The sequence below is a fragment of the Castor canadensis genome, chromosome 4 (genome assembly GCF_047511655.1).
Source record: "Castor canadensis chromosome 4, mCasCan1.hap1v2, whole genome shotgun sequence".
Lineage (NCBI taxonomy): Eukaryota > Metazoa > Chordata > Mammalia > Rodentia > Castoridae > Castor > Castor canadensis.
Window position 1 is genome coordinate 149900934 of NC_133389.1, and position 25661 is coordinate 149926594.

General features: G+C 37.9%; 1 protein-coding gene across 1 annotated transcript in view; it reads right to left on the minus strand.

The window, feature by feature from the left end:
- Positions 1-23276, minus strand: part of LOC109700344 (glutamate formimidoyltransferase) — a 60354-nt gene extending 37078 nt beyond the window's left edge. Inside the window, 6 exon segments of the mRNA XM_074071344.1 lie at positions 14943-15035; positions 15038-15094; positions 16618-16674; positions 16677-16709; positions 21098-21219; positions 23168-23276. Of these exon segments, the coding sequence (XP_073927445.1) occupies positions 14943-15035; positions 15038-15094; positions 16618-16674; positions 16677-16709; positions 21098-21212 (355 nt within the window). The 5' untranslated portion in view covers positions 21213-21219; positions 23168-23276.
- Positions 23277-25661: the final 2385 nt, after the last annotated feature.

Sequence of the window (25661 nt, forward strand, 5' to 3'; positions counted from 1 at the left end):
CTTAAAGAATACAAAAAACTGAACACTTCAAGGTCAAACCTATAGGTTTCATCAGTCTTCAAGTAAATGGCATTATTACTTAAAGCAACCGTACTATGCACATTTGCTGAAAGCCATACTAACTGTAGTGGTCTTAGCTGTGTGTTCCACGTTTGCCACAGAGTCACAGGTTTTCAAGCTGCAACTTACACATTCTCAGTGAATTGTAAGAAACAAGAACTCCTGTTTTACATTTCTGCTCTCCTGCTGGGATTCATTTCTCCCCACTGTGTTCATGTCATGTTATAGAGTTTTCATTTATTTTTACTTATACCATCAAATCTAATCTACTTGTATTAGATATTGAGGAGGGTTGTTCCCCCTTCCAGTTTTCATAAGCCCTGAACACAGTGCCTTGTAGTTTCATACCAAATGGTTGTTAAGTTGAATTAACTGACGCCTCAGCACTTTGCAATCCTGGAATCAATATCCATTACCAACTTGCACATGAGAGTCAGGTTTACCATCTAAAAAATGAGAATGAGATTCAATACCACTGAGAGTACATTGTGGGCCTTGTGGAACTCATGGGACCAATTTTCTGCCATTTTGTTTATAACTGATTGCTGTCCTTGGAACAGTGGTTCCACCTGCAGAAGAAAAGCCACATGAACCTGGGGGGTAGCAAGCCAGTCGGTCTTGTCAGAGGAAGCATACATGGGAATCTCCTTGTTCACAAAGAGTATGATGCTCAACAGATGATGCCGTCTTGACACTGGCAAAGCAAAACTCTGCAGCTTCCTGAGTCACTCTTTATTAAAAGACCAATTTTTTAATATTTCTTTTTGACATGCATTCCCATGGCTATTACCAGTGGTTCTGATATTTTCATTTTCTCTAGTTATATTCTTAAAAGGCGATTTAATGATAACATTGCATGGCTTCCATGACTGACCTTATTAACTAAAAACTGATTGCTATGCATGTACACTGTGCACTTTCACTCTTAACTTTAGAGACTTCTCTGTATTCAGTTACGTTGCTCTTTGCAAAAAAAGAATCAATGCCTTGAGAGGTTTCTTGATACAATAAGGAACTTTAGTTTCATATCCTTAACACGAACACCTTTTCTTTGCCAAAAAGTAGTATTTTATTGAGAATAGGCAATAATAAGAGGAGTATATGAAGATAATATTTAAAAACCTGTTTGATTAAATGTACCTGTCTTACACTAGCACACATTATATGTCCACAATAGTATTTAATACCATTCTTTTCTCTTCTGCTTTTGCTTCTTTCAGGGGCAGTTTAAGATTACTGATGTAAATGGAGTTGAAACTTCACTGTTGAACAGAATTGTGTTTCAGCAGCTCAAGGAACATCACCCATAAGTTTAGTTTTGTCACATTTTTGATAGCAGCCAAAATGCACAACTTAGGAAAAAACCTCAAGTCTATCACTTGCTTTCCTCTAGGAATAGTTAAATTCTCTTTCCGCTACCCTTCTGCATGAATGTGTTGTCATTAATACTCTTAAAGAAGAACTCTAGTGATACTTAAAAAAGTATCAAATCTTTTCATAAGCACATACCAATCAAAAAGACTATTTTCCAACCCTTAGCACCTCAGACTCAAATCAAGTGGAGGAAAAAAAAACGCACAAAATCTAAAAATTAAACTGGGTGCTAGACTTGAAATCTTATAAGCATCCTCTAGTTTTAGTATAGCTCACTTAATATAGCCAAGTTTTTTGTTTCGCTGATTTTTTATTTATGTATTTTTTTAATGAGAAGAGAGGAAAATTCTCTACCAGAAGCGATAAAAATCTCTCAAATGGTAAAACAGATAGCCCTAAAAGTTTTTGCCTAAATCCACACACATAACTAAAATAAAACTGGCCGATTAATCCTGCTACAGTGAGTTTTAAAAGAGCGGCATTTGAAAATACGGTATAGCAGGGATGCTGCACTGCCTCTAATTAAGTGCAGACTAGGAAAAATTATTCTTAGTGTATGGAAGGGGGTGTGGAAATTTCTCTCTTTGCAATTCAAAATTATTTTAAAGATAGAACATTTCTTTTCCAATGTCTTCATTAAACAGAGCTGTTAAGAATTGTCTCCCAACCATCCTCAAAGAGTACAAAGCTAACCAGTATTCACCCCATATGCTCGGCTTTGAAGTGTGAAGCTGTGACCATCCCACTAGACTTACACCACCATCAAAGCCATCTCATTACGCCCAGTGCTGAGCGTTAATGCACGGGGCCTTACCCGCTCCAACACAAACACTGCATTAACAAAGCAACCGCAATATTCCTCCCCCACATGGCTAGGACTTGAAGAAATTTTTACCATATGTACACATGCACGAGATACAAAATTTATTGTGCTAGAACATCATTGAGAAGTACATTAAACATGCTGACTAGAACTGGATGTTATTTTAAGGAACTGGGAAAAAAATAAAATGCAGCTGATCTTTATGATGAAAGAGCAGAAACATTAGGCTGAAAAATGAACCAAGTGCAATTCCTAAATTGCATTTCTACTGACACATTTGGTTGCCTGTTCTTTCTTGAGGTAGCAGAAAATAATTTGAGGAGGGGAAAACAAAACCCATTGTACAACACTAGATGCTACTGTGTACTCTGTCATGTTTCATTTCAAAAGAACAAATAAGCTTATAAATAATGATAGGATAACAACAGCTATGATTCTAAATGAATAGGCCTTGCTAAGACAAAGGAATGTCACGTGCATCTCTGAGTTTTCTATTTACTATTGGCATGGCAGTAAAAAATAAAAAGCAAACAAAAATGTGTCACCTATTATGGGAAGGAAGTCAGGAGAACCACTTGATTGATTTTCATGTAAAAACAATTGGTAACAGTTTAAAAATGTTTCAAATTAGCAATCCCATCCCTTTGTATTTGCTCTCGAGAAGTCCTTGCATTTGTGCACAAGAGATTATTCAAGAATGTTCCCTGATGCATTATTTGTACCAGGAAAAGTGGGCAACAATCTGAATGTTCACACATAGGGGAATAGATAAAATGTGATACATTCATACTATAATAACTATACAGCAGTTAAAAGGACTGGGCTAGATCCACATGTAATACCATGAATAGATTTCCAAGATACCTTACTGGGTAAAAAAGTTATAGTATGATAACATATGGAATACAAATACATAAGAGCAATTCTATATTGGATTTATGGGTATACAATAGGCTCTTCATATCCATGGATTCTACATTCATAGAGCCAACCAACCTTGGATCAAAAATATTAATTAAAAATTGCAGGGGGATAAGAGAGGGATGAATGGAAATATAATGGAAGAGGTGAACTTGGTCAAAATTCACTGTATATGCGTATGGAATTATCACAACGAAATCACCTGCATTATTAATGCATGCTGCTGTTTATTGTTTTAGTGGTACCGAGGTTGGAACTGAGGGCCTCACATTAATGCATGCTGGTTCAAAATAAAATAAAAATTTTAAAACTGCATCTGTGAACATGTACAGACTTTTATTCTTGTCACTATTCCCTAAGCAATATATATAACACATATTTACATTGTATTAGATATTATAAGGAATCTAGAGATGACTTAAAGTATACAAGTGCATGTGCCTAGAGCATATGCAAATACCATGCCATTTTGTATAAGGGGATTGGGTATCCACAGATTTTGGTAGCCACAAGGGGCCCTGGAACCACTCTCCAGTGTACACTGAGGGACAAGCATATATAGATATATAAATAAAAGCATGGGAAATTTCTGAATTGAGGCATAGCATATTTATAGCTTAACTTGGCAGGAAGTAATCAGGAAACCAAGAATCATAGTGGTGATCAAAAGTGAATTCTAACCTTACTTGTAGTACTTAAAATTTTGAAAAAGAATTAAGAGAAAATTGAAGGAAAGTCTAATAAATAAATGGTTGTATCAAAAAATTTCAAAATGCATTCCCAATACAATTATATAATAAAATATAAATAAATACATAATAAATGGTTGTGAGGAATCATTTGTCCTGCTGCTGACTTGATGAAAAACTATAGTAATCTTCTTCATACTCTAGGTCTATCTTCCAGCTATACAATGAAAAACTTTGAACTTACCTTCTTTCCTCATTATAAACAGAAAATAATGTGCCCCAAACTCCTAATATCCATATACATTCATGGAAATATAGGTAGAGGTATTCATCAAAGTATATGATTTTGGAAAATATTTTATATATGTATTCCAAAAGCTGATTATTTACAGGGCCTATGCTGACATATTTACCACCTTGTGCAGACATTCTATTGTTATTTAAAGAATGATAATTTCCCAAATGACCTAACATAATTAACTTATACTTTACCCACTAACTTGTTTTAATTTTTCCTATGGTTCTCTCTAACTGTGTCATGTACAGATTTCATGGCTCCAGCTCTGTTGGGGGAAGACATGACAGCATTTACTTTGGGAGATGAAAACAAAACAGGCACTCCAATAATGTCAAGATGTTCATAAACACATCTCCAATTATTTTCAGGTATTTCTCTAAGATAGCTACTGAATATCATTTTGCAAATGAAGAACTGATAGAGGCCAGGAACTAGAGAAAAGGTTAGTTCAAGAAGAATTAACTTGCAGGTCAACTCCCTGTATAGCTAGTCTTATCTCAACTAGCAAAAACCCTTGGTCCTTCCTATTATTGCTTATACTCTCTCTTCAACAAAATTAGGATAAGGGGAAAATAGTTTCTGCCGGGTAGCGAGGGGTAAGGAGGGTAAAGGAGGGAGCAGGGGGCGGGGGGAGGAAGAAAGGGCAGGGGGAAAGGGGGAGAAATGACCCAAACATTGTATGCACATATGAATAAAAAAAATAAAAAAAGAAAGAAAGAACTGAATAGAGGAGCTGTGTGCTATACAACACAGAATTTTAGAACTGAAAGCACTTCAGAGAGCTCCTGCTCAACTGGTTTTCTACCATCTTGTCATGCAATCCCTTTTCTCAAAAGGTACTTATTTGGAATCTTGACAAATAAAACAAAAGGGATCCACTGTCTTTAAGGTGAAGGAAGCAGTGGGCCCCAGCCACGCAGCATTGCCTCCACAGACCATAAAGAATCACTAAAAATAATGATGACTGATGGGAGGCAGAGCACCAACCTCAGAGGATGATACTATTCTCCCACTTTATAGATGCAAAAGCTAAACAGACTGAAAGAGAGACAAAATATTTTCTAAAGTCAGCTGGAAAGAAAGGGACTTGAACTCCTGTTGTTCAGCCCCTGAATTCTTATTTCGCCATCTTCCATTGGCTTCCCTATCTAGCCACTCAATGTAATGTTATTGGTACATTCGTGTTGATTAGAAACTCATGCTGATAAAAAAAAACCTCCACACATTCATATGTCTTGCATGGGTAAGATTGGTGTGGGCCTATCACTTCACAACAGTACTCACTCCATTGAGAACCTCTTACTTTCTTTCACAGGGGCTATAGAGAAGCTAGGAGCCTTCCCACTCCCACCCCAAAGAAGAGTTCAGATGGGACATAGAAAAGCCTTGGGGATGCCAGGAATCCTTCTGCTGAACAACTGTAATGGATTCAGGTTAATGTGACTATAGCCATCTTGAGTTGTGACCACCTGATTGCCCCAGAGTAAACCTAGTTCATTTTTCCTGCATGGTTTCCCAGCAAACTATAAATAGTCAAAATGATTACGTGGAGTTCTACAACCAGCCCCTGATGCCAGAAATGTGCCTGAGGTTTTGTTTTGTTTTGTTTTGTTTTTTGGTGGTATTGGGGTTTGAACTTGGATTCTCATGCTTACTAGGCAGGTGTAATACCACTGGAGCCACTCCACCAGCCCTTGCCTGACTCTTTGATATTAGCAAGTTCCCCAATAAAGTGTACTTTGTACAATTACAATTCTGGCTTCCTCTCTTTCTTGGATTTCATAGCACCTTGCAGTTCTCCTATGCTGGGGCCAGGTTGTTCCAGAACCACATAGCAGCAATGTGTAAACAGCTTTCAACATGAAGCCCTCTCCCCACAACAACAAACAGCTAACTTGCCTCTTTGTCTCATTCAATGCTCCCCAAATTGGCAAGTAAATGTTTCGCATCAGTTAGCTTCATTTCCTTGTGTTTGCTTAGTTCCCAAGCATCTTCCTGGCCACTGGCCATGGACAATGCTCAGCAATCTCTCAGTAATCTCAAACCTGGCTGGCCCTACCTCTCACCATTGATACCCCCAAAAGTCAAGTCCTACCATTTCCCTTCTCACAGCCCCTCTCCTCTTCACCACTTTTCAGCAATGTCCATCACATATTCCTCTCCTACCTCTTTCAATCATCTTTTGAAGAAAATTGCTTCTTGTCCATGACTGATGTTTCCTTCCACATAGAGATAGTTCTGCTGGTCTTACTGTCGGTTATAGGTTGAACTATTTCCCCCCAAAAGTCATATGTTGAAGTCCTAGTCCCCAGAACCTTAGAATGTGACCTTATTTGGGAATAGAGCCACGACAGATACATTTGGTTGAGATGAGGTCATACTGGAGTAGGTTGGGGTCCTAATCCAATATGACCAATGTCCTCATAAAAATGGGGAATTTGGCCACAGATAGTATACAAGATGTGAACATGAAGCAGACTGTGTTCAAGGCAAGATGGAACAGATCCTTCCTCACAATGTGCAGAAGGAATCAACCCTTCTGGCACCCTGATCTCAGACTTCTAGCCTCCTGAATGATGAGATAATAAATGTATAATTTATTATAAATAAATAATAATTTATTTATATCATAATTTATATCATAATTTATTATGATAACAACTATGAAATAATAAACTTATGTTGCTTAAGTCACCCAGTCTATTACTTTGTCACCTCATCCATAATAACTTCATACATTGGCCTTGAAGTTTGGGAGAGAATCTGGATATACATAGGCCCATCCCAGCCTCCTTCTTCCTTCTTCAGAGCTCATTGCTAGCTGGCAACACACATTACAGTCAACCCCTCCTTGCCATAAAGCTGTCCAGCACCGAGCCTGAGCTGTCTAATGCTGTTTGTGCCTAGCTGAATCAGTTTGTCTAATTCTCTGGCTGGGAAGCTGAGACACCAATGTTAGTCTTATCAGTAATAAAGGTAGTATTTCCATTTCCCATCTGCCTTTCTCTTCCATGGAATTAGTTCAAAATTGGAGAAAGAAAGAGTAGACTATTTATCATTCCCTTCTCTTAAACCTAGTTCTCATCCTGTTATCTCTCTGGGAGCAGGGAGTGAGAAGTGAGGGGTCTTCTTTTTCTTTTATCTTTCTAATTATAATGCCATGGTATAAATCTTTGTATCCTGCTTTCCCAAGGCCTTTGTTTTTGACTATCAAAAATTCAAACATGAACACTGACTGTTACTTCTTCATTCTCATTATGACAACACTATAACTACCTCAAGTTAGATAACTCAGATAGTAATGCATAGGCTATGGGGGAAAGACAAGGATAATTAATATCTCAAGATATTATCTTGCTATATATTTTTAATTAGCTAAAGTTGGAGAATGAGTTATTTTATATATAAATGCTATCAAATTCAATGATATAATGTCATAATATAATAACCGTATGTTGTTGTCACTATGATTGTCACATGCTCTAAATCCCCTGAGCAGTATACCTTTCCTCCCAACAGAGACCAGTCAGATGGGTATGCAGGTACCAGAGTGTGAAGAGACTTGGGTTTTTGTGCTTAATCTTACAGGCCCATCAATGCTACTAATACCATTATGTCAGTGCTTCCAAATTTTCTTATCATAGTGGCCTCAACACAGGAAGGAGGGATGAAAAAAGGAAAAGTAGTTCAGGAAAAGATAACCAAGTTGAGGAACCTAGACTTAAAAAAATCAGCATGGTATTCAATAGCCTGCTGTAAATTCCCCTGTTTGGTCCACTTTCTCTAAAATACCATCATCAACTGCATAAAGTACCAATCTCTGAGTGCTGTAAATAACAACTGAAAATCAAAAATCTAAAACCCCTAACTTTAAGGTCTCCCAGGGCTACATTTACTAGTTAGGGGTGAATGTTTAATGTCCTCCATAGTGACCTACAGCTAATTATGAATATTCCAAGAGACCCTTTTCCTAGATGAAGTAATTGCCAGGGGAAGTAGAGAGCCTCCTCCCACCCCCCCCCCCACCAATTTCTAACTATAAATCTTGTACATGACTTTTAGACTAGGAAAATAATCTCAAGAAGTATACAGACAGGTAATAAAGATTTCAGACATTCTACCTGTTTACCCAAGTTAATAGATTCATATAGGACATTTGTTATTGTTGATAATTCAATAAACTCTACTCAATAAATATCAAGAATGAGACAAAGGAGGGAAATCCAATCCAAGGGTATGTTATCATGCCTGTTACAGCTGTGAGCAACTGGGACTTGATCCTGCTTCTCAGCCTAAGAACTGACCATCTCAGGAAATAGCTCTGGTCCACCCACACACTGGTCAAGGGTTGTCCAATGGGGTGTTAACTTGCTGGCACTTCAAGTTGCAGGAGAACCCAAGTGACAAAAGGGAGTGTAGCTATTTCTAGTATAGCTAGGATAAGTATAGTTGGGCTCATTCATAATTGATCAGGGAAGATTAGGTTTGATTAGTCCAAGTATCCCATTGGGCCTTTTCCTTCCTTATTAGTCCCTGTGTTTTATACTAGTAGATACAATTCTCCTGCATTTATTAAGTCCACAGTAATACACACTTGAAAACAACCTAGTAACTCTCCCTTATAGTTAAAATGTATTGAAGTCACTGACAACCAATCTTCATAGTTTAAGTACTTTCCCAATGCATGATCCCTCACTATTTTCCAGCTTTTTATATAATGGCCTATCCTATAATTCTCAAACTAAATTCTATGTCCTAAATATGTTTACATATATCTGTAAAGTCAAAGTCTATTGTTTTTACACCATGGTGATGAAAGTAGTTTCAATGGTGACAAAAACTGTATCAGAATCCAGCACCTAAATTGACTAATCTCAACCAAATCTCAGGCTGTTTTATGAGACAATCTCCATAGCAACTGGAGAATCAAAGTAGAAAATTCTTGAAGTGAAAATTTGCTCCTGATTTGCCAGATCAGCCCATGTTTTGACAGTCTGCAATGAGGTAATCAAAGGGTCTCAAGACTACTACACAAGTGTTGATGCCCTGTGAATCTCTCATGGCACATGTCCTCCAAGTCATAAAATCCTCTGAAAAACACCTACGAGGCTGCTGCTTCTAATCAAATTGATTAATGTTTCATATATTTGAAGAAACTAAAAAAATAAAAAATAAACCATGCAAGAGCTATTGCTTTATTCATATAACTGACTTAACACTTTTTCTTTCCTGTCTCCTAAATAATTACCTTGATTTATATGGTATGGTATAAATATTATTTTACTTGATCAATGACACAAAACAAAAAGTTAATCTCCATATCATTTACAACTCAATAGCTATGCTCCAACACTTTTAAAGCTGAATATTTTGAGCCTACAAAGTAGCTAGACCCATTTTTACTGACATACTGTGAGAAGAATTTGCTTAAGTGCCTTCTGCACTTACCTCTCCCTTCTACCTCCTCTCAATTCTTCTTTTGAAAGTTGTGACCAAGAACAAAAGGGTCAGGGGACAGAGACATTGGCTCCCAAGTGGGAAAACAGTGAGTGAAACAGATATGGAAAACATATAGGAAATATAGTGGCCCACAGTAATCATGTGGAGAAAATGTTATACGTTTACAGAATTCCCAAGAAACTCAGACTAAAAACCTTCAACATCGAGTTAGAAGTCAGTTAAAGGAGAGAGTTCTTGTGAATTTACCAATGGTTCCAAACTAAGTGAATTTATTGAAGGATTCAAGATAATTAAAAATCACCAAAAACTAGAGAAGTAAAGACTTCAGGTAAAGACCGGGGTGTGGATCCATGTGTTTATTTTCACTTTTACCAAAAACAGCAAGAAAATGATGATAAAGAGAACACGTGCAAAGCACAAACAGATAGAGGAAGCAGCATCACTGGAAGTTGGAGAGTAGATATATGAGTGGTAGGTGATTTTATGGGACCCCAGCTGGTAAAGGGGGAAGCAGATAAGGAATTTGACTAGTACCACAGACACCTGGAAATGATCAGAATTAGCAGCCTCACTTTGGGAAGAAAGGTCAAAGTAAGTCTGGTGGGAAATCTGTTAAAAAGCATATCCTACCCCTGCTCTACACAGATGAGCAACTGCCTTGCCCCAGACTGGCAAAAGACAAAAGAGGCAAAACACAAGTGTCTGTCTAGCTGGGGAACACCAAACCCAGGTGGGACAGTGTTGACTAATGAAAAGAGGGAAATTAAGACTTTTTAAACCCTCTACCATGACACTGTCTACATCTACACTCTGGACTGAAGACTAGAAAATCCTTCCCTGGGGAACTTCAACAGCCCAGAGGAAAGACCAAAAAATACTGACAGATCACCCTACATCCAATAAACCCCATGTACACACACAGAGTATCCACTCAGCTTTTTATTGTGCACTCAGAGTAAGCACCCAATCAGGTGTCAACAGTATCTGAGGAAAACAGGCAAGGAAAAGGCAACCACATTTGTGTGGTGGGAGTGGGGGTATACAGACATGATGCAGGAAAAAGAAAATGCCAAAATTATCTGCTGATAATGCATTCATGAGGTAAGACCAGAATATTATTTTAGCAAATAAAATATAAGGAACAACCAGAGAGCAAATAAAAGTGCTTAGAAATAAATATAGATAAAATGAAAAATTTACTGAAGGTTTGGGATATAATGTAGAGAAAATATACCAGAAAGTATTATAAAAATATAAAATGATGTAAAATAAGAGAGAAATAAAAGAAATATAGAAAACCAGTAAAACATTTCTAATATCCAAATAATAGGGATACCAGAATGAACTGAAAAAATGTAAGAAATCATCAATGGAATAATTCAAGAGAATTGTCCTGTACTGAAGAACAAGCGCTCAAGGATTAAAAAGGTCACTAAGTATCTACCGTAATGGATGAAAAAAGACACATACCACATACAAAGGCACAGCATAGACATTTTAGAACATTTTAAAGAAAGGGAAAATTTCCTAATTTTCCAGAAAGAAATGAAAAGTCAAATACAAAGAATTAGGAATCATAAAGGCTTCATAAGTCTCAACATCCACATGGAAATAAGAACTCAATGACACAATGTCTACAAGAATACTGGAAAGTTATGAAATTTATTTCTAACACAGAATTTTATACCTAGCCAAACTAACAAGTGTGAAGAATAATGGCATTTTTGGATATGCAAGGTCTGAAAAATGTACTTTACCTTTTTTTCTAGAAAGCAACTAAAGGATGTATTCTACCAAAGTAAGGGCATAAACTAAAAGAAAAAAGAGAGAGAGAAAGTAACCAGGGATCCAACATGGAGACAGGTGAAAGGAGCACTCTAGATGGCAAAGGGAGATCCTATGATGACAGGTATCCTCAATATATTGAGGGCTGGGACAGGTGAGAAAGTCACAGAAGATACTTCTTTAAGAAGGTAAAATTAATAGAATACTCAACACATGAATTGTTCTACTGGAATGCATGGAGAGATACAGTTACTGATAGAGAACTTGGGGTTAAACCAATGATAAGTACAGTCATACATTGCTTAACATACTTTTTGAGAAATGCATCATCAGAGATTTTTGACATTGTGCAAACATAAGAATGTACTTACACAAACCTATAGGGCATCACTAACTCCACACCTAGAATATATAGTATGTACCACAGTATATGCAGTCTTTTATTGAGTGAACTATCTTTATGCGACTTATTACTATACACAAGATACCAGGTTAACAAATAGTAAAAAATAGGTAATGACTAACCCCAGCAAAAAGAAAGTTATGCAGAAAGGTAAAAATATATATATATATCCTAAATGATTTTCACTGTAAATGACATTTATGTACTTACAATAATATAACCACTAAATATTCACCTAAATTTTAATGATTAATTAGTGATTATATTAAGAGGAAGGAGAAGCAGGAAGTGTCTGTATGGGTCTTGTGGGTGAGGGGTAGGAGGAAAGGCAGCTAAATTCTCATCTTCCACAGTAAGAAGTCAACAGATAATGCCTAAAACTGAAAAAAACAAGAAATACCATATGAGTATGATATCTGGAGTTAAATCATGAATAATAGAACAGAAGAGTTGAAAGTGCTCAGCTCTGACAGAAGGAAATCAAAGTTTATGTATGGTAGAGAAAAGAGGGTAGGTAAGTACTTAAAGAGTTTTTGCAATAAACTCTACAGAATATTTGACTTATAGCCACATGCATCATTTTGATTTAAAAATAAGTATGAAAGGGAGAAAAGAAAGAAAAAGAAAGGGAGAAAGGGAGGAGAAGAGGAAAACTTTTAGAGGCTGAGAGAGTAAGGATACATAGCCTAATATACCAAATGTGAATGTTTATAGAAAATGAGAGCCAAGAATTGAAAAAAAAAAACTACAATATTTAATGAACACAAACTAGATTTATATCTCTCTTGAGCTCTAAGTTGTACATCCAACATCCAAATGATAGTATGTAAAAAATGTATTCATGCTTTCTCCCTAAGTCCCTATTCTCGTACTAATTCTGCTTTGTTCCTCACCCTCCAACATCCTATGGAGTCTAATTGTTCTCTATTATTTTAGGCCACTATCATCTTCCCAAACTGGTCCACCTGCTTCTGCATCACATCTGTTCTCTATCATGCAGGCAAGATGATATTTCCAAATTCAAAGCCAATCACACCATTTTCTGGCTTTAAAAATGTTGCAATGGTTTCCACTGCCTTTAAGATAAGGTTTGAACTCCTGAACCATCTAAAGCTTTATAATCTGAACTCTAATGACCTCTTGAACCTCATTTCTTAACATTCCCAGGAGTAGCTTCCCATCCTAACCCATCTCTAGGTTCTGGCCAGCCATACTGAAGTCTTTTGTACATCTTCTCTCACAACTGCATTAATAATTTTTCCTCTATTCTAGAAGTTCTCCAACTAAAATTTTTTGCGAAATTATGTGTATGTTTCTATTATGTACACATAAAAGCACATGTACAAAAACTTATAAATAATGTTGACAGTATTTATAAATCCACTGAATACCAATTTAGACCCACTTTAAGAACACCTTAAGATATAAATAAGCTTACAGCTGGTAACAAAAAGTTCAAGGATTTTTACATAGAAAGCATACATGAATTACACATATAAATATTAACTATTTTTTATGTCACCAGGATGTCCTTTGTTGCTCTTTGTCCCAAAGAAAGATTATGTGAAAGTTGGTTTCCCTGGAAAGAAGTCACTCTAGTGAAAAACACCTCCTTACTGTTCTGAAAACAGCAGGATCTTAGAACATGAATATGTCTGCCTCATAAGAAAGCCTGAGCATGTTGTTACCCCCCAAAAAAATCCTAAAAAAATTTGGATGATATTAGATGAACAGCTGTGTAGAAAAGGGAATATAAAAATAAAAACTCATGTTGGAGCATCAAAATAGTAACCATGTACAGTATATGACTGTTTTTAATCAGATGAAGATTGAAGCTATTACATTTCAAATCAAATGTTATAAATTAGTTCAAGAATGCAGCTGAGCTCTCATTTAATTAGAAATGTCCATGTTTAAATCATGAGGTACAGTAGCTGCCAATGAAGCAAAAGGGCAAAGGAAGGCAGAAATGCTACGTCCAGACCCTCTGGTTCTCAACTGTCTCCTAGGTAGGAGGAAAATCTGGGGTGGACTATTCCCACTGTATGAAGAACTTCGTGTACTAGCTAATTTGAGAGTTAATGTAATTGTCCGTAATTGTTTTGAAGACAATTGAAATCATTATTCTGGTCTGGACAATTCTGAGCCCTTCATTTTTGTATGAAACATATTTTCCTCCATGCTGAATTTTAACTCTTTCTTGGATCAAAAGTAAAGCAAATTCTGAGCCAAAATTTCCTTGGGAAATAACCCCTCAGCTGTCAGGTCACATTAAAATGCAACACAAGAAATGAGGTTACTCCTTTGGAAACAAGTCTCATTTCCTATTTCTGGTGCTTGGAGGTAGCTCAGTTAAAGCCCAAGTCCACATCCCAAGTGTTAGATAATTTACTATTAAAGAAAAATGAGGCAACAGCATAGAGGGATTTTTGAGGTCATACAGAGAAGAATGCAATTATCCTTAGGCAGGCTTTTCCCCAAAGGTTATGAGCCTCTGCATCTCATAATTAACCACGGTGCAGCTAGACAGTCCAGGCAAAAGGTCCTTTTTTTTCTCCCAATTTTCCTAACTCAAAAACACCTCAAGTGACGTAGCTCAAATTTTCCAAATTAAACTTACCCCAGGGGTTGAAATCATGCATGTGACAGATTGGCTCTACAGAAAATCTTAGAGAGAGTTGTGCGTGGGGAAAAAAAGCCAGAGGAAAAGGGGAAGGAGTTAACATTTAAGCGGTTTCTCAACCTCATCATTACCCCTGCTCAAGAAAATAGGACACAGATGGGCAAAGCATGCCATCATTCTGCCCCGAAGAGTCCAAGGGACTCATTAGAAACTACCATTGTTTCCTCACGATCTATTTTGAATTTGTCAGAAACGAAATTACTAATGATTTTTTTTTTTTTGCCACATCTCACAGCATTTAGTATTCTGTAATGTCATGGCATGGAAAGTAGAAGGATGAGTCACAAAGACACTGTGCCACTGCAAACTACAAACGCTTGTTGCTGGTAAAATTCCTCAAGATCCTCTTTCCCCAGGCAGTTGAGGAGTGAGTAGATTGTCACAAGCTCTTTGGATTTGTAAAAACAGTTTCAAATAAGGAATAACAACTCTGAACTTTCTCTTACTTCTGGTCACTGCTCCGCACTCTTCCACTCCCACACCAGAGAGAGGGAAAATGGGGATCAGGTCCACTGCACCCAGGCAAGGGTGGATCCCCCTTGAACCTCCGTATCAATAGCATGGAAGGCCTCCAAGAAAGCAGCCAGAACAGAACTGCCTAGAAACACGAAATTGTAAAAAACAATCATTAAACTTCCAATCAAATCTAAAGAAGTTATGACTTTCATTGTTCCATGAGTTGCTTTTCTTTTGTCATCTATACAAAAGATTGTTTTTTCATAAAAAAAAAATGAAAAATAAAAGATCCAACATTTCTTCTCAACCTACCTCTCAACAGTCATAGAACTTCACTTTTCTTCCTGCTTTTCCTCCACAAAGTAGAGGAATTATGCAATGTTTATTGGTCTTAAATAATTTTACTTTTTACAACTGGTTATTTAATTTTCATCAATTTTCTCCAATTAATCGGATACAAGTCCTTATTTTCAGAATGATTTATGAGTTAATTATATTAAAATACTTACAAAAGTAGCTAGGTACCAGTGGCTCATGCCTGTGATCCTATCTACTTAGGAAACTGAGATCAGGAGAATAGAGGTTTGTGGCTAGCCTCAGGCAAATAGTTCACCAGACCCTATCTCCAAAACAGTCAGAGAAAAATGGACTGGAGGTGTGGCTAAAGCAACAGAGTGCCTCCTTTGCAAGCTGGAAGCCCTGAGTTCAAACCCCAGCCCCACTAAAATAAATATACATACATATATGCATATACAACACTATATGTATATATAAAAAAATATATAAACATATATAAAAATATACGCATATTTATATGTATATATAAAACTAAAAATTTAAAATCATAAATACTTATTTTAGTTTTGCTCTTTTCTAGTAAACATATTTTCATTGAATTATGAGCAAATACATAGTACAGACAAATAAGAGTTTTATGTTGTTACTCAGTTTCCATTAGCAGTATAGAATGACCATGTTAGCAATCAAATAAAAGCAGGTTTGACATTTCATGTTGTGTTAGCATTCAATATAGTCTGTCTTATGCTTGCTAGTAGTTATCACTCAGTGCATCAATCGCCAAGCAAAAATAACTTCTGAAAGAAGACAATCTGCCAACTTGAAAACAAATTTATTTTGGATCTTTTATCAAGAAATATTAATATAGGTTTTTGCTTACAAAATTGTGATTCTTCAAATTCAGATTGTCCTACTAAACCTCACAACATCCCTATAAGACACAGAGCCCATTTCATTTCGACCAATGGCCCAACTCAAAATTTCAGGCTCCCAATCCAAAATACAACTGTCTTGCATATTTCATCCCATAGTAACTTAATCAGCACAGTCAAGGTGGACGCTAACGGTATCACTTCACAGGATAAAACCTGAACATGTTTTTCAAAACCATGAAGGTTAAGTAATCACCTTCTGCAAAGAATGTTAGCAAATCGTGGACTCAAGGTCCATTACAATAAAGAGGAAATGGGTAATGTTTCAGAACCATGCACCCAGAAAAAAGATGAAATCCAGTTTTGTATTGGACTCTCTTCTGAAAGGGAGTATTCAGATTTACACAGGACATGAATAGTTAAAGAACATTCCAGTCTATCTGAAGTCTACCCTTCACCAAAAAGACATGTATGTAAAGACAAACTGAACTCTTACCCAACTTATCAACAGAAGCCACTATTGTAATGACTGATCTGTTGTAGTCTTGATCAGCAAATTGAGCACTGATACTTCAGGATGTTTCTGCCCTGTAAAGAAAGCATCACAAATTGCAAAAACATTTTTTCTGTGATGAAGCATCAATACTTAATTTATCTGAAATAATTAAATTTAATTTGGTAAAAAAATCAGGGATATGATTTTTGAAAGTGACACTAAGTGTGAAATTCATAAGTAGCAATGTCCACTTCCTATAGTATCTTAACCAGATGGCTCAGCTCAGACATAAGCATTTTAATGTCTACAAGAGAACTCTCACAGACTTGCTGCTGTGTTTGACAAAGTTCTCTGGACTCAGTCTAAGATGGTAGCTCTTTGTTCAATGGTCAAATCATATCACTCTAAGCCAGGAATGGTGGTACATGTAATCCCAACCCTCAGGAGGCCAAGACAGGAAGACTGTGAGTTCAAGGCCTGCCTGGGATATATAATGACCTCCAGGCCATACTGGGCAACACAGTGAGACATTGTCTCAAAAAAAAACCAAAAAAATCCCCAAAATAGTGACATATAGTTTTAAAAAGAAAAAAAGGACATGAAAGTACATAGAAACGACTAATTGGGAAGAAGAGGACCAGTGGGAGAGGGACAGGTGACAAGAGAGGGTAAAGGAGGGGTGAATATGATCAAAGTATGTTATATACGAGTATGAAAATTTCATGATAAAACCTATTAAATGTACAAAAAAGAAACCAAGAACACAATCCCATTTATAATAGTTATCAAATACTACCTAGAAGTAAATTTAACCAACAGGTGGATGATCTCCACAATGGATGAAAGAAAATAATGAAGACACGAAAAATATAAATATTTCCAATGTTCATGAATTCAAAGTATTAATATTGTTAAAAATATTCATACCTCACAAAGCAATCTTCTGATTCAATGCAATTCCTATCAAAATACCAAACACATTCTTCAGAGAAATAAAGAAAGCAATTTTAAATTTTTTATAGAGCCACAATCTTGAGACTTAAGGACACAAAGCTGAAGACTCCCAATATCTGATTTCAAAATATACTACAAAGCTATAGTGACCACCATAACATGGTACTGGCATAAAAAAGAGACACATAGATCAATGGACACAATAAAGAGCCCAGAAATAAGTCTATACACTTGTAGGAAATTACTTTTCCAGACAAGGGTTAAAAACATACACTGGAAAAAGTTCAGGGTCCTCACTAAATGGTGCTAGGGAAGTTGAATGACTATATGCAGATAAAAGTAAGTGAACACCTATATCTCACCATATACAGAAATAAACTCAAAATGGATCAAAGACTTAAATGTAAGATCTCAACTGTCAAATTACTTAAAGGAAACAGATCAAGCAATTGGTATGGGCAAAGATAATTGGTATGGGATAAGACCCCAAAAGCCAAAAATACGGAACAAAAGCCAAAATACAGAAATGGATTTCATCAAACTAACAAGCTTCTGCCAAACAGAAGAAACTATCAACTAAGTGAAGAGACAATCTGCAGAGTGGGGGAATATTTGCAACCTATTTATCTGACATAGGGTTAAAATACAGAATATCTAAGTACTGAAAAAACCCTTCAACAGCAAACTAACAACAACAACAACAAAAATCAAATAGCCAAGCAGCGGTGACTCACGCCTGTAATCCTAGCTACTCAGGAGGCAGAGATCAGGAGGATCAAGGTTCAAAGCCAGCCCCGGGCAATTAATTACATGGAACCCTATCTTAAAAAAACCTAACACAAAAAAGGGCTGGTGTAGTGGCTCAAGGTGTAGGCCCTGAGTTCAAACCCCAGTACCACAAAAAAAAAAAATGAAATAATCTGATTTTAAAATAGGAAAGGAAAGAAACCAGACTTAGGAAGACAAGCATCACATTTTCTCACATGTGAAATAAAAAAAAAGAAGAAAAAAGTCATGAAAGTTGACTATCAGGGAATAGGAAGAGGACCAGTGGGAGGAGGGAGATGCGATATGTGTGCGTGGTGGGCGGAGGGTAAATTCGAACAAAGTATCTAATATATATATGAAAATGTCATAGTGAAACCTCCTTTTGTACAATTAGTATACACTAATAAAAATGCCCCCCAAATCACAAAAGCAACAAAAAATTTTATCAGTCTAAATTTTGTGCCTTACCAATTCGTCTTGTAGGCCTTGTCATTATTTCCTTCCAAAAACCAGAAATCAAACAGCCTGGCTCAATATATGAAATCTGGAAAAAACTAGGATTAGGCCAATTAGTGCCTAGAGCAGAGGTTTCAGGTATGCATGCACCTGTCCATTAGAAACTGCTCTGACTCCACCATTTCCTTCTTGGAGGCAACTAACAGCCTTGAGATGTTAATGACTTCCAGCTTTGGTGGCTTAGGACTCACTTGAGTGTGCAACCTGGAGGAGAAAGCTGCCTTACCCTGGTATGGCCGCCATACATAAACCCAAAGTTATTTTTGAAGTTTACAAGCCTGATCCCGCCTCCTTAAAAGTCCCCCTTAAGCCTACAAAAGCAAATTCAAAGTGAAGAACAAAAGTTTTCAGGCGGTAATTAAACCTTTAGCTATGCTATTATACTTTGTCCCACTGTCCCCTGGCAGCTTAACAACTAATCTTTTCAGAAGAAAGAAAAAAGAAGTTACACCCAGGAACTACAGAGCTCATAGTAGCCCTACACTATTAATTTTAATAATGTGACTTATAGTCAAATGAGCATCAATAGGGCCCTGCCCTGGTGTAGGTCTAAAATTTATAACTCAGGTTTCTTTACTGAAGATCTTTAAGGCCATTTAAATGTGCTCACATTGCTTAATTAGAAAAAAAATACGCTTATATAGTTTTATTCCCCTCACTTAAAAATAAATGCCTTTAAATTATTTATAAGAGGTTCACATTCTTAACTAGTGCTACCTTCCCTGAATTTTTAAAACTATAAAAGATGAAGCGAAAACAAGGTCATGCAACCTCCTATTTATCTAGATTTTCAACACTCTACCTCCTAAAAGGAAAGATGTGTTTTATTTTTTCATCCTCATCCTAAATCTTCTGAAAAGCTTTTATTCTCAGTTTCATAAGAGTCAATTGAATCAAATGCTGAAAGAATGGAACACTCTCCTGCAATTTCTTAAGCATGCATATAGAAAAAAATGAGGGCTGGCGGGAGGAGCTGTCAGGATGAATCTCGGTAGAAGTAAATTGTTTGGTATTTGTAATGGAGTATAATAGCTATAATTCCACTTGAGTGGCTGCCACTAATAAGCTGATAAAAACTGTGAGTTGAGGCCCAGGCATCAATCAGTGTGTGTCTTCCACAAATGTCTCTGCACATTCATTCAATCATAGACACGGGTAACCCAATCCCATTAGATGTACTGTTTCTGACAATGAAGAACCACCCAACCTGGCTCTTCTCACAAAAAGTATACAAAAAAAAAGAAGAGGACAAAAAACAGTTGCACACTGACTCCAAAGTCAGCAACTATCAGGAATTTTCAGAGATCTTTCCATCTCCTCAAAGTTACAAGACTCTAATATAAATGTGTTCCTAGTTAGAGATGGACTGGGGGGAAAACACCTCTCTCATGAAAACCACATCAAAAATGACAATAAGAAAGTATACTGTCTCAAGTGCCTAAGGCCTGTGACCCTAATGCTCACCTGTTGCCAAAAAAGCTATTGACTTAATAACAAAGAATTTCTACTTAAGTAGTCTGTAAATACCTTCTCTGTGTGTGTATATGTATGTGTGTGATATATGTCTGTGTATGAAAGTAAAAACAAGTATCTAAACTGTGTGCCATCATGTGAACATTTTGTGAAGAGTAGAAAAAACATAGCACCATTTCTCAATAATACGGGCCAAGGGAATAAGAAGGCTTAAGTTCCAGTTTTCTACCATTGAATTGCTAAGTGACCTTATGATCATCACTTAAATGCAATTGCCTAACAGTCTTCATACAGAGAAAATAGAGTAGAAATAATAATGCTATAATGATAGCATGGGCTTTGCTGGCAGGAGTGCTTTGAAAAGTGGTGGGAATTTGGCAGGTTTATTTTTCATTTAATCTGCTGAATAAAAAGCATAATGTACTATTGTGCTTATTCTATTAATGATCACATAAATGGCCCATGAGGGAAACATTAAACGTTTATGGAAATATATCTTTCTCAGGAGCATGTCAATATTCTAAACAATCTGTATCTGAGACTCACACACAAATGTGGAGAGCTGTGCTGCTGAGTATATGCAGGCATTTGAAAAGAGCATCTTCCACACCTGAGTAGGTAAGCTAGCTCAGGCAGCATTGCCAGCTCAAGACCACAGTTGGGGGGTGAGGGGAGTCTAGGAAGAAAGTGGTCTATAGATACAGTTTGCAGAGAATAAAAATTATTGTAGCATCAAAACACTGCAATATTCAGTTATCTGTGCTCCTACCATTTTTTTCAAGAAGAGCTACTTTTGCTATGTTCTCAACAATATATTTTCTTCTGGCTTCTGAAATATTCAGTAAGCAGGCAGCCAAATGGAGCCCCAGTCTGGAGGAAGACATGACTTCTCTAGAATAAAAGAAAAATGATTATTTCATTGATATTTCCGTGTTCGTTAACCACAAAGATCATAACTTTCTGGAAACCAGGCAATCATATGTATACTTCACTATTTCATTCCTAGAGAACATCTATAGGAAAAATCCTCAGGCTGACTCCAACAGGATACTATGTGAAGTAGTCATGGACAAATGGACATATCGACTGTAATAACAACGCTGGAAAATACCCAGTCAGTTACTCAGCACAGACCCTATCATGTAAGTAAACCTCATTAAAGCATGTCATTCCAATTTAAGCATGTCCTTCCTTGGCTTATCTGTTTTCTAGGCCTGTAGTATGATACAATCCTTTTGTTAAACTAGATTCCCTGGGGAAATGCAAAAAAGGGGAATGAGGGAGTTTATTTAATATGCTGGTTTTTATAAGTTATTCTTATGAAAAAAAAGAAGTACCTCAATAGGCCACACATGGGCATTATACAAACACGTAAAAGAGACCCAACAGCTGAAGGTATGGCTCAAGCAGTAAAGCCTGTTTCCAAAGTGCAAAGCACTGAGTTCAAACCCTAGTACCACAAAAAAAAAAAAAAAGAGAGAGAGAAAGAAAAAGACACCAATTTGGTCTCTTTAAATAACAATTATTTGATTAACAAAGCTCCTCCTTGTACTTTGATTTCTAAATCAGTTTAAAATCATTTCACACAACTCTGCCTTGAACTGAAAGATGACACATACTCTGCTTTATATTTCTCAATGCCAAAAATGTGACTGTTCGTTTCAACGAAAATGGATGAATTACACAAGTTTTGAAGGTTGCATGTATTCCTTTTAGTACTCTAGAATGGCATTTGTCAACTCAATTTTTCCATACCTCAAATGACATTATGACCTAAAGGAATTAAAATATCTCAAAATACAAGAAAATCATTCTGCTTTCAAAGATCAGGCCATCATAACGTTGGCCTCTTTTAAATATCTAAAAGTGAATGCAGCCCTAATGAACTCACTAGACAAAACATTTGACGAGGGTCATTTTGTGTCTGGAAATGTTATTTATGTGGGGGATACTGCAGTGAACGGAGTCCAACTCTAAGGCAAACTTTAAATCTAAGAATTTAAGCAAAAGGTTAAATAATGGTGCTCTCCGCAGACAGATCCACTGGCTTCTGTTCACTAGCATTGTCTGCCTGGCTGATCGTCACCGCTAGTTCAAGTTTACAAGCAGGTTTTCCTCTTGTGGCCATCGTCTATCTTATCGTCGAAATTTCATGAAAATATGATCATTAGGTTCTGTAGACATTAATAAAGCGTTGTAATAAAGCAGCTCAGACCCCTCTTTTTCTATGTAAACAAAAAAATCGCTTTACACAAGGGGTGTGGGCGTCTTCTGGTTTTCATTTGTTTTCAGTGTGTTTATGTAGCTTAATTGTCTCATCAGGCACTTTCCCAACATAATTATGCTTTTTAACAAATGGTGTTTATGGCAACCCCTAACAGTGCAAAAGAAAGGATTAGCTTCATCCTCTCATTCCACATTTTGATTCCCTGTGGACAACTAAATCACACAAAGATGGTGTTAGAAAAATCTACCTTCGCAGAAAAGCTGACAAGGGCGCCGGCACCAGGAGTGACTTTCAGAAAGTGACCCAAAGCCAGCCCACCACCACCCTTGACAGTTTAGGACAGGAAGACCCAGTCCGCCCATCCCTCCCATCACTCCGGTGATAGACCGAAGGCCTGTCCCAAGAGGACTAGCAGGTCCAGTGCAAAGAGAAGCAGTGGGTCGCCACATTCCTCCAAGTCACCTGCTCCAGCGCGCGGGCCGCGGAGAGCCGGAGACAAGCGGAGGAAGCGGAGGCGCGCGCAGGCCCGGGCTCCCCCACCCCACCCCACGCGCGCGCGCCGGTCTGCGCTCCAACGAGGAGAGTCCTAGGGTCACGTGGACCGAAGGTCACCTTCCCGAGCGACTCCGCGGCCACCCAGCGGGCGCGCGGGGCTCGGCCGCTGCTCGGCTGTGAGGGAGGAGAACCAACGTGCGCCCCGAAGCCCGCCGCGAGGGCGGCCGCCGAGCGCGAGTCGCCGCGCGTGCCCGGCTCGCAGCCCCGCCTCCCGGCATCCGGGCTCGTCCGCGCGCGCGCGCGCGCGCGCGCCCCCGAGCTGGGCCGCGGCCTTGCGAGCCAGCCGGCGCGACTCTCAGAGCTGCGCGCGGCCCCTCTGCCCGGGTAACTTTTCCAAGGCCGTTAGGCGTCCGGGAAGATGGTGGTCACCCGCTGATCACACGCCAGCAGGGGGCTCCTCGCTGCCGCCCTCCCCACAAATGAGCCCTGCTTGGACTATGAACTGAGGTCACCCCGGACAAAAGCCGTCCTCGCACACCCCGTTGTAGTCGGTTACAGCTAACACAAACGTTTACGCATTTCCTTTTTTTTTTTTTTTTTCTAGGCCAGTCAATCATGAGAATACATTTCTCTTCCAAAAATCAGGACGTGTTTTGGGTTGTTGTTGAGGATTTTTTTTTTTTTTGGTATTTTTTTTAAAATGTAGCAAGGATTAAATGTCACCATTTTGATCCAATTTCGTTCCTTGAAGTGAAATAATCACTAAATAACTACTTTGACGGAATACATTAATTTTTAAGTCTATTTTTTATTTTCTAATTATAATTTTTAAACACAGATTTGAGGAAATTAACATTTATGTGGACATTTGGTTTCTAGCCTAATGTGGCATAAAAATAAGTAACATAATGAGTGTTAAAAAAAATGAGGTTCACGATGCTTCTCACATCATCATCATTGTACTTAGATGTCACAACAGTATTATGTGCGATTATGTCAGATCCAGCCTTCTCCATCTCGGAGTGTTGGCAGGTAGGAGGGTTGTTGGCAAGAGAAGGGGTGTTAACCTCAGGATCCTGGACCCATTCCAACGCTGGTAATTACATTCTGCCAGCCAAAATTCATCCCATAATTTTAATTGGATAAATCCTTTCTGGCCTAAGCTACTGCTCTGCCTGTCAAACTGTTGCCACATTTCACCCCAGAGGTGTCTGTGTTTTAGTTGCGAGAGTCAGTCCCTTTGAGGTTGGCTTATCAGTTAAAATCCTCAAAGTGCTTTGGGATCCTATGGAATTAAATATATATTTCAATTTTTTTTATACTGAATCTGCATAGAAATGTACGAAATAGAGATATATCCATGTTTATACCTAAATATCATATCCATCTAGTATCAGCATATACTAGATAATTTTGGTTTTTGTCCTTCATTTTCTTCATTTTTTTCTATTGAGGGTTTTTATTGTTTTTATAGCTTTAGCTTCCATTTCAAGAAAAGTACTGTAATGTCAAAAGGTTCCCACCATGTTAGGACAAAGAACTGAAGGCCCTGGATTTCACTTTTGCAAGCAATCCTCTGGTGAGCTACTTGGTAAAAGGAGGTGTGGCACTGTTGCATGTGATCTTCCCATAGCCACCCAGAGAAAATTGTGACACCTAAGGGTCTTCCATGACAACTGCCAAGAGGAAAGCTGCTTCCGGTCTCCTAAGCCTGTCCGTGAGGGTTTCTGTCTTACAGAGCCACTTGGCACCAAGATAACATTCTGGAAGTACCCTTTCCACCTTACTGACTTCGAACACACATGGAGAGAGAGTAGAGCCCAGTGAGAACACTCTGTGTGTTTTGGAAAAGACGAGAAGACAGATACTAACACGTCCTGTGAGAAGTTTAGTAGTAAGAGTGAAAGCATTGGTTTGTTCTCTTTGGGGTGGAAAGGTACCCTTATAGTGTTTAGCTCAAACACTTGTAATCCTGCCCTTTCCCTATTTACAAGAGCTTTGTTACTTTATAATGTGTGCATATGAAGTCGCTCATTCTTTAGCTAGCATTCTTTGGCTGGACCTTTCATACTTTTTGAGTTAATTTTTCTCCTTGTTTCTCTTGCTCAGCATTACTGCTTTTGGCATTATGGGCATTAGTGCTTTGCTCGTTATGATTCCTGTCCAGAAACAAATAAGCAGTAGGATAAAGGAGAACTGAAACTCCCAAGCATTGCTGAAGATGGAGCTCAGTGGTACAGCACTTGCCTGGTGTGCACAAGGCCCTATGTTTGATCCCCAGCACTGAGCTCCCAAGCATCAGTTCCATCAACAGCAACTGCTCTTTTTTCCCACTGTTTCTCTGTTAGACAAAGGGATGCTTCACCTCTTTTACAATTCTGCAAGCTCACAGAACTTAGGTCTTGTGAGAGCCTTTCCCCTGGGCCATGTGAGCTGATGAGGATGAAAGGGAGAGGTTGTGTTGTACTGTGGCTTCACAGCTCTACCTAAGCCTAGAGCCAGCTAGTTAAACAGAGTCAAGACTAGGGTGAGACCAGCCTGTTTCAGATTAGACTGTAGGGCCAAGAAGAAATCATACCTCTCAGCCCTGCCTGTATCCTCTCTACTGGCC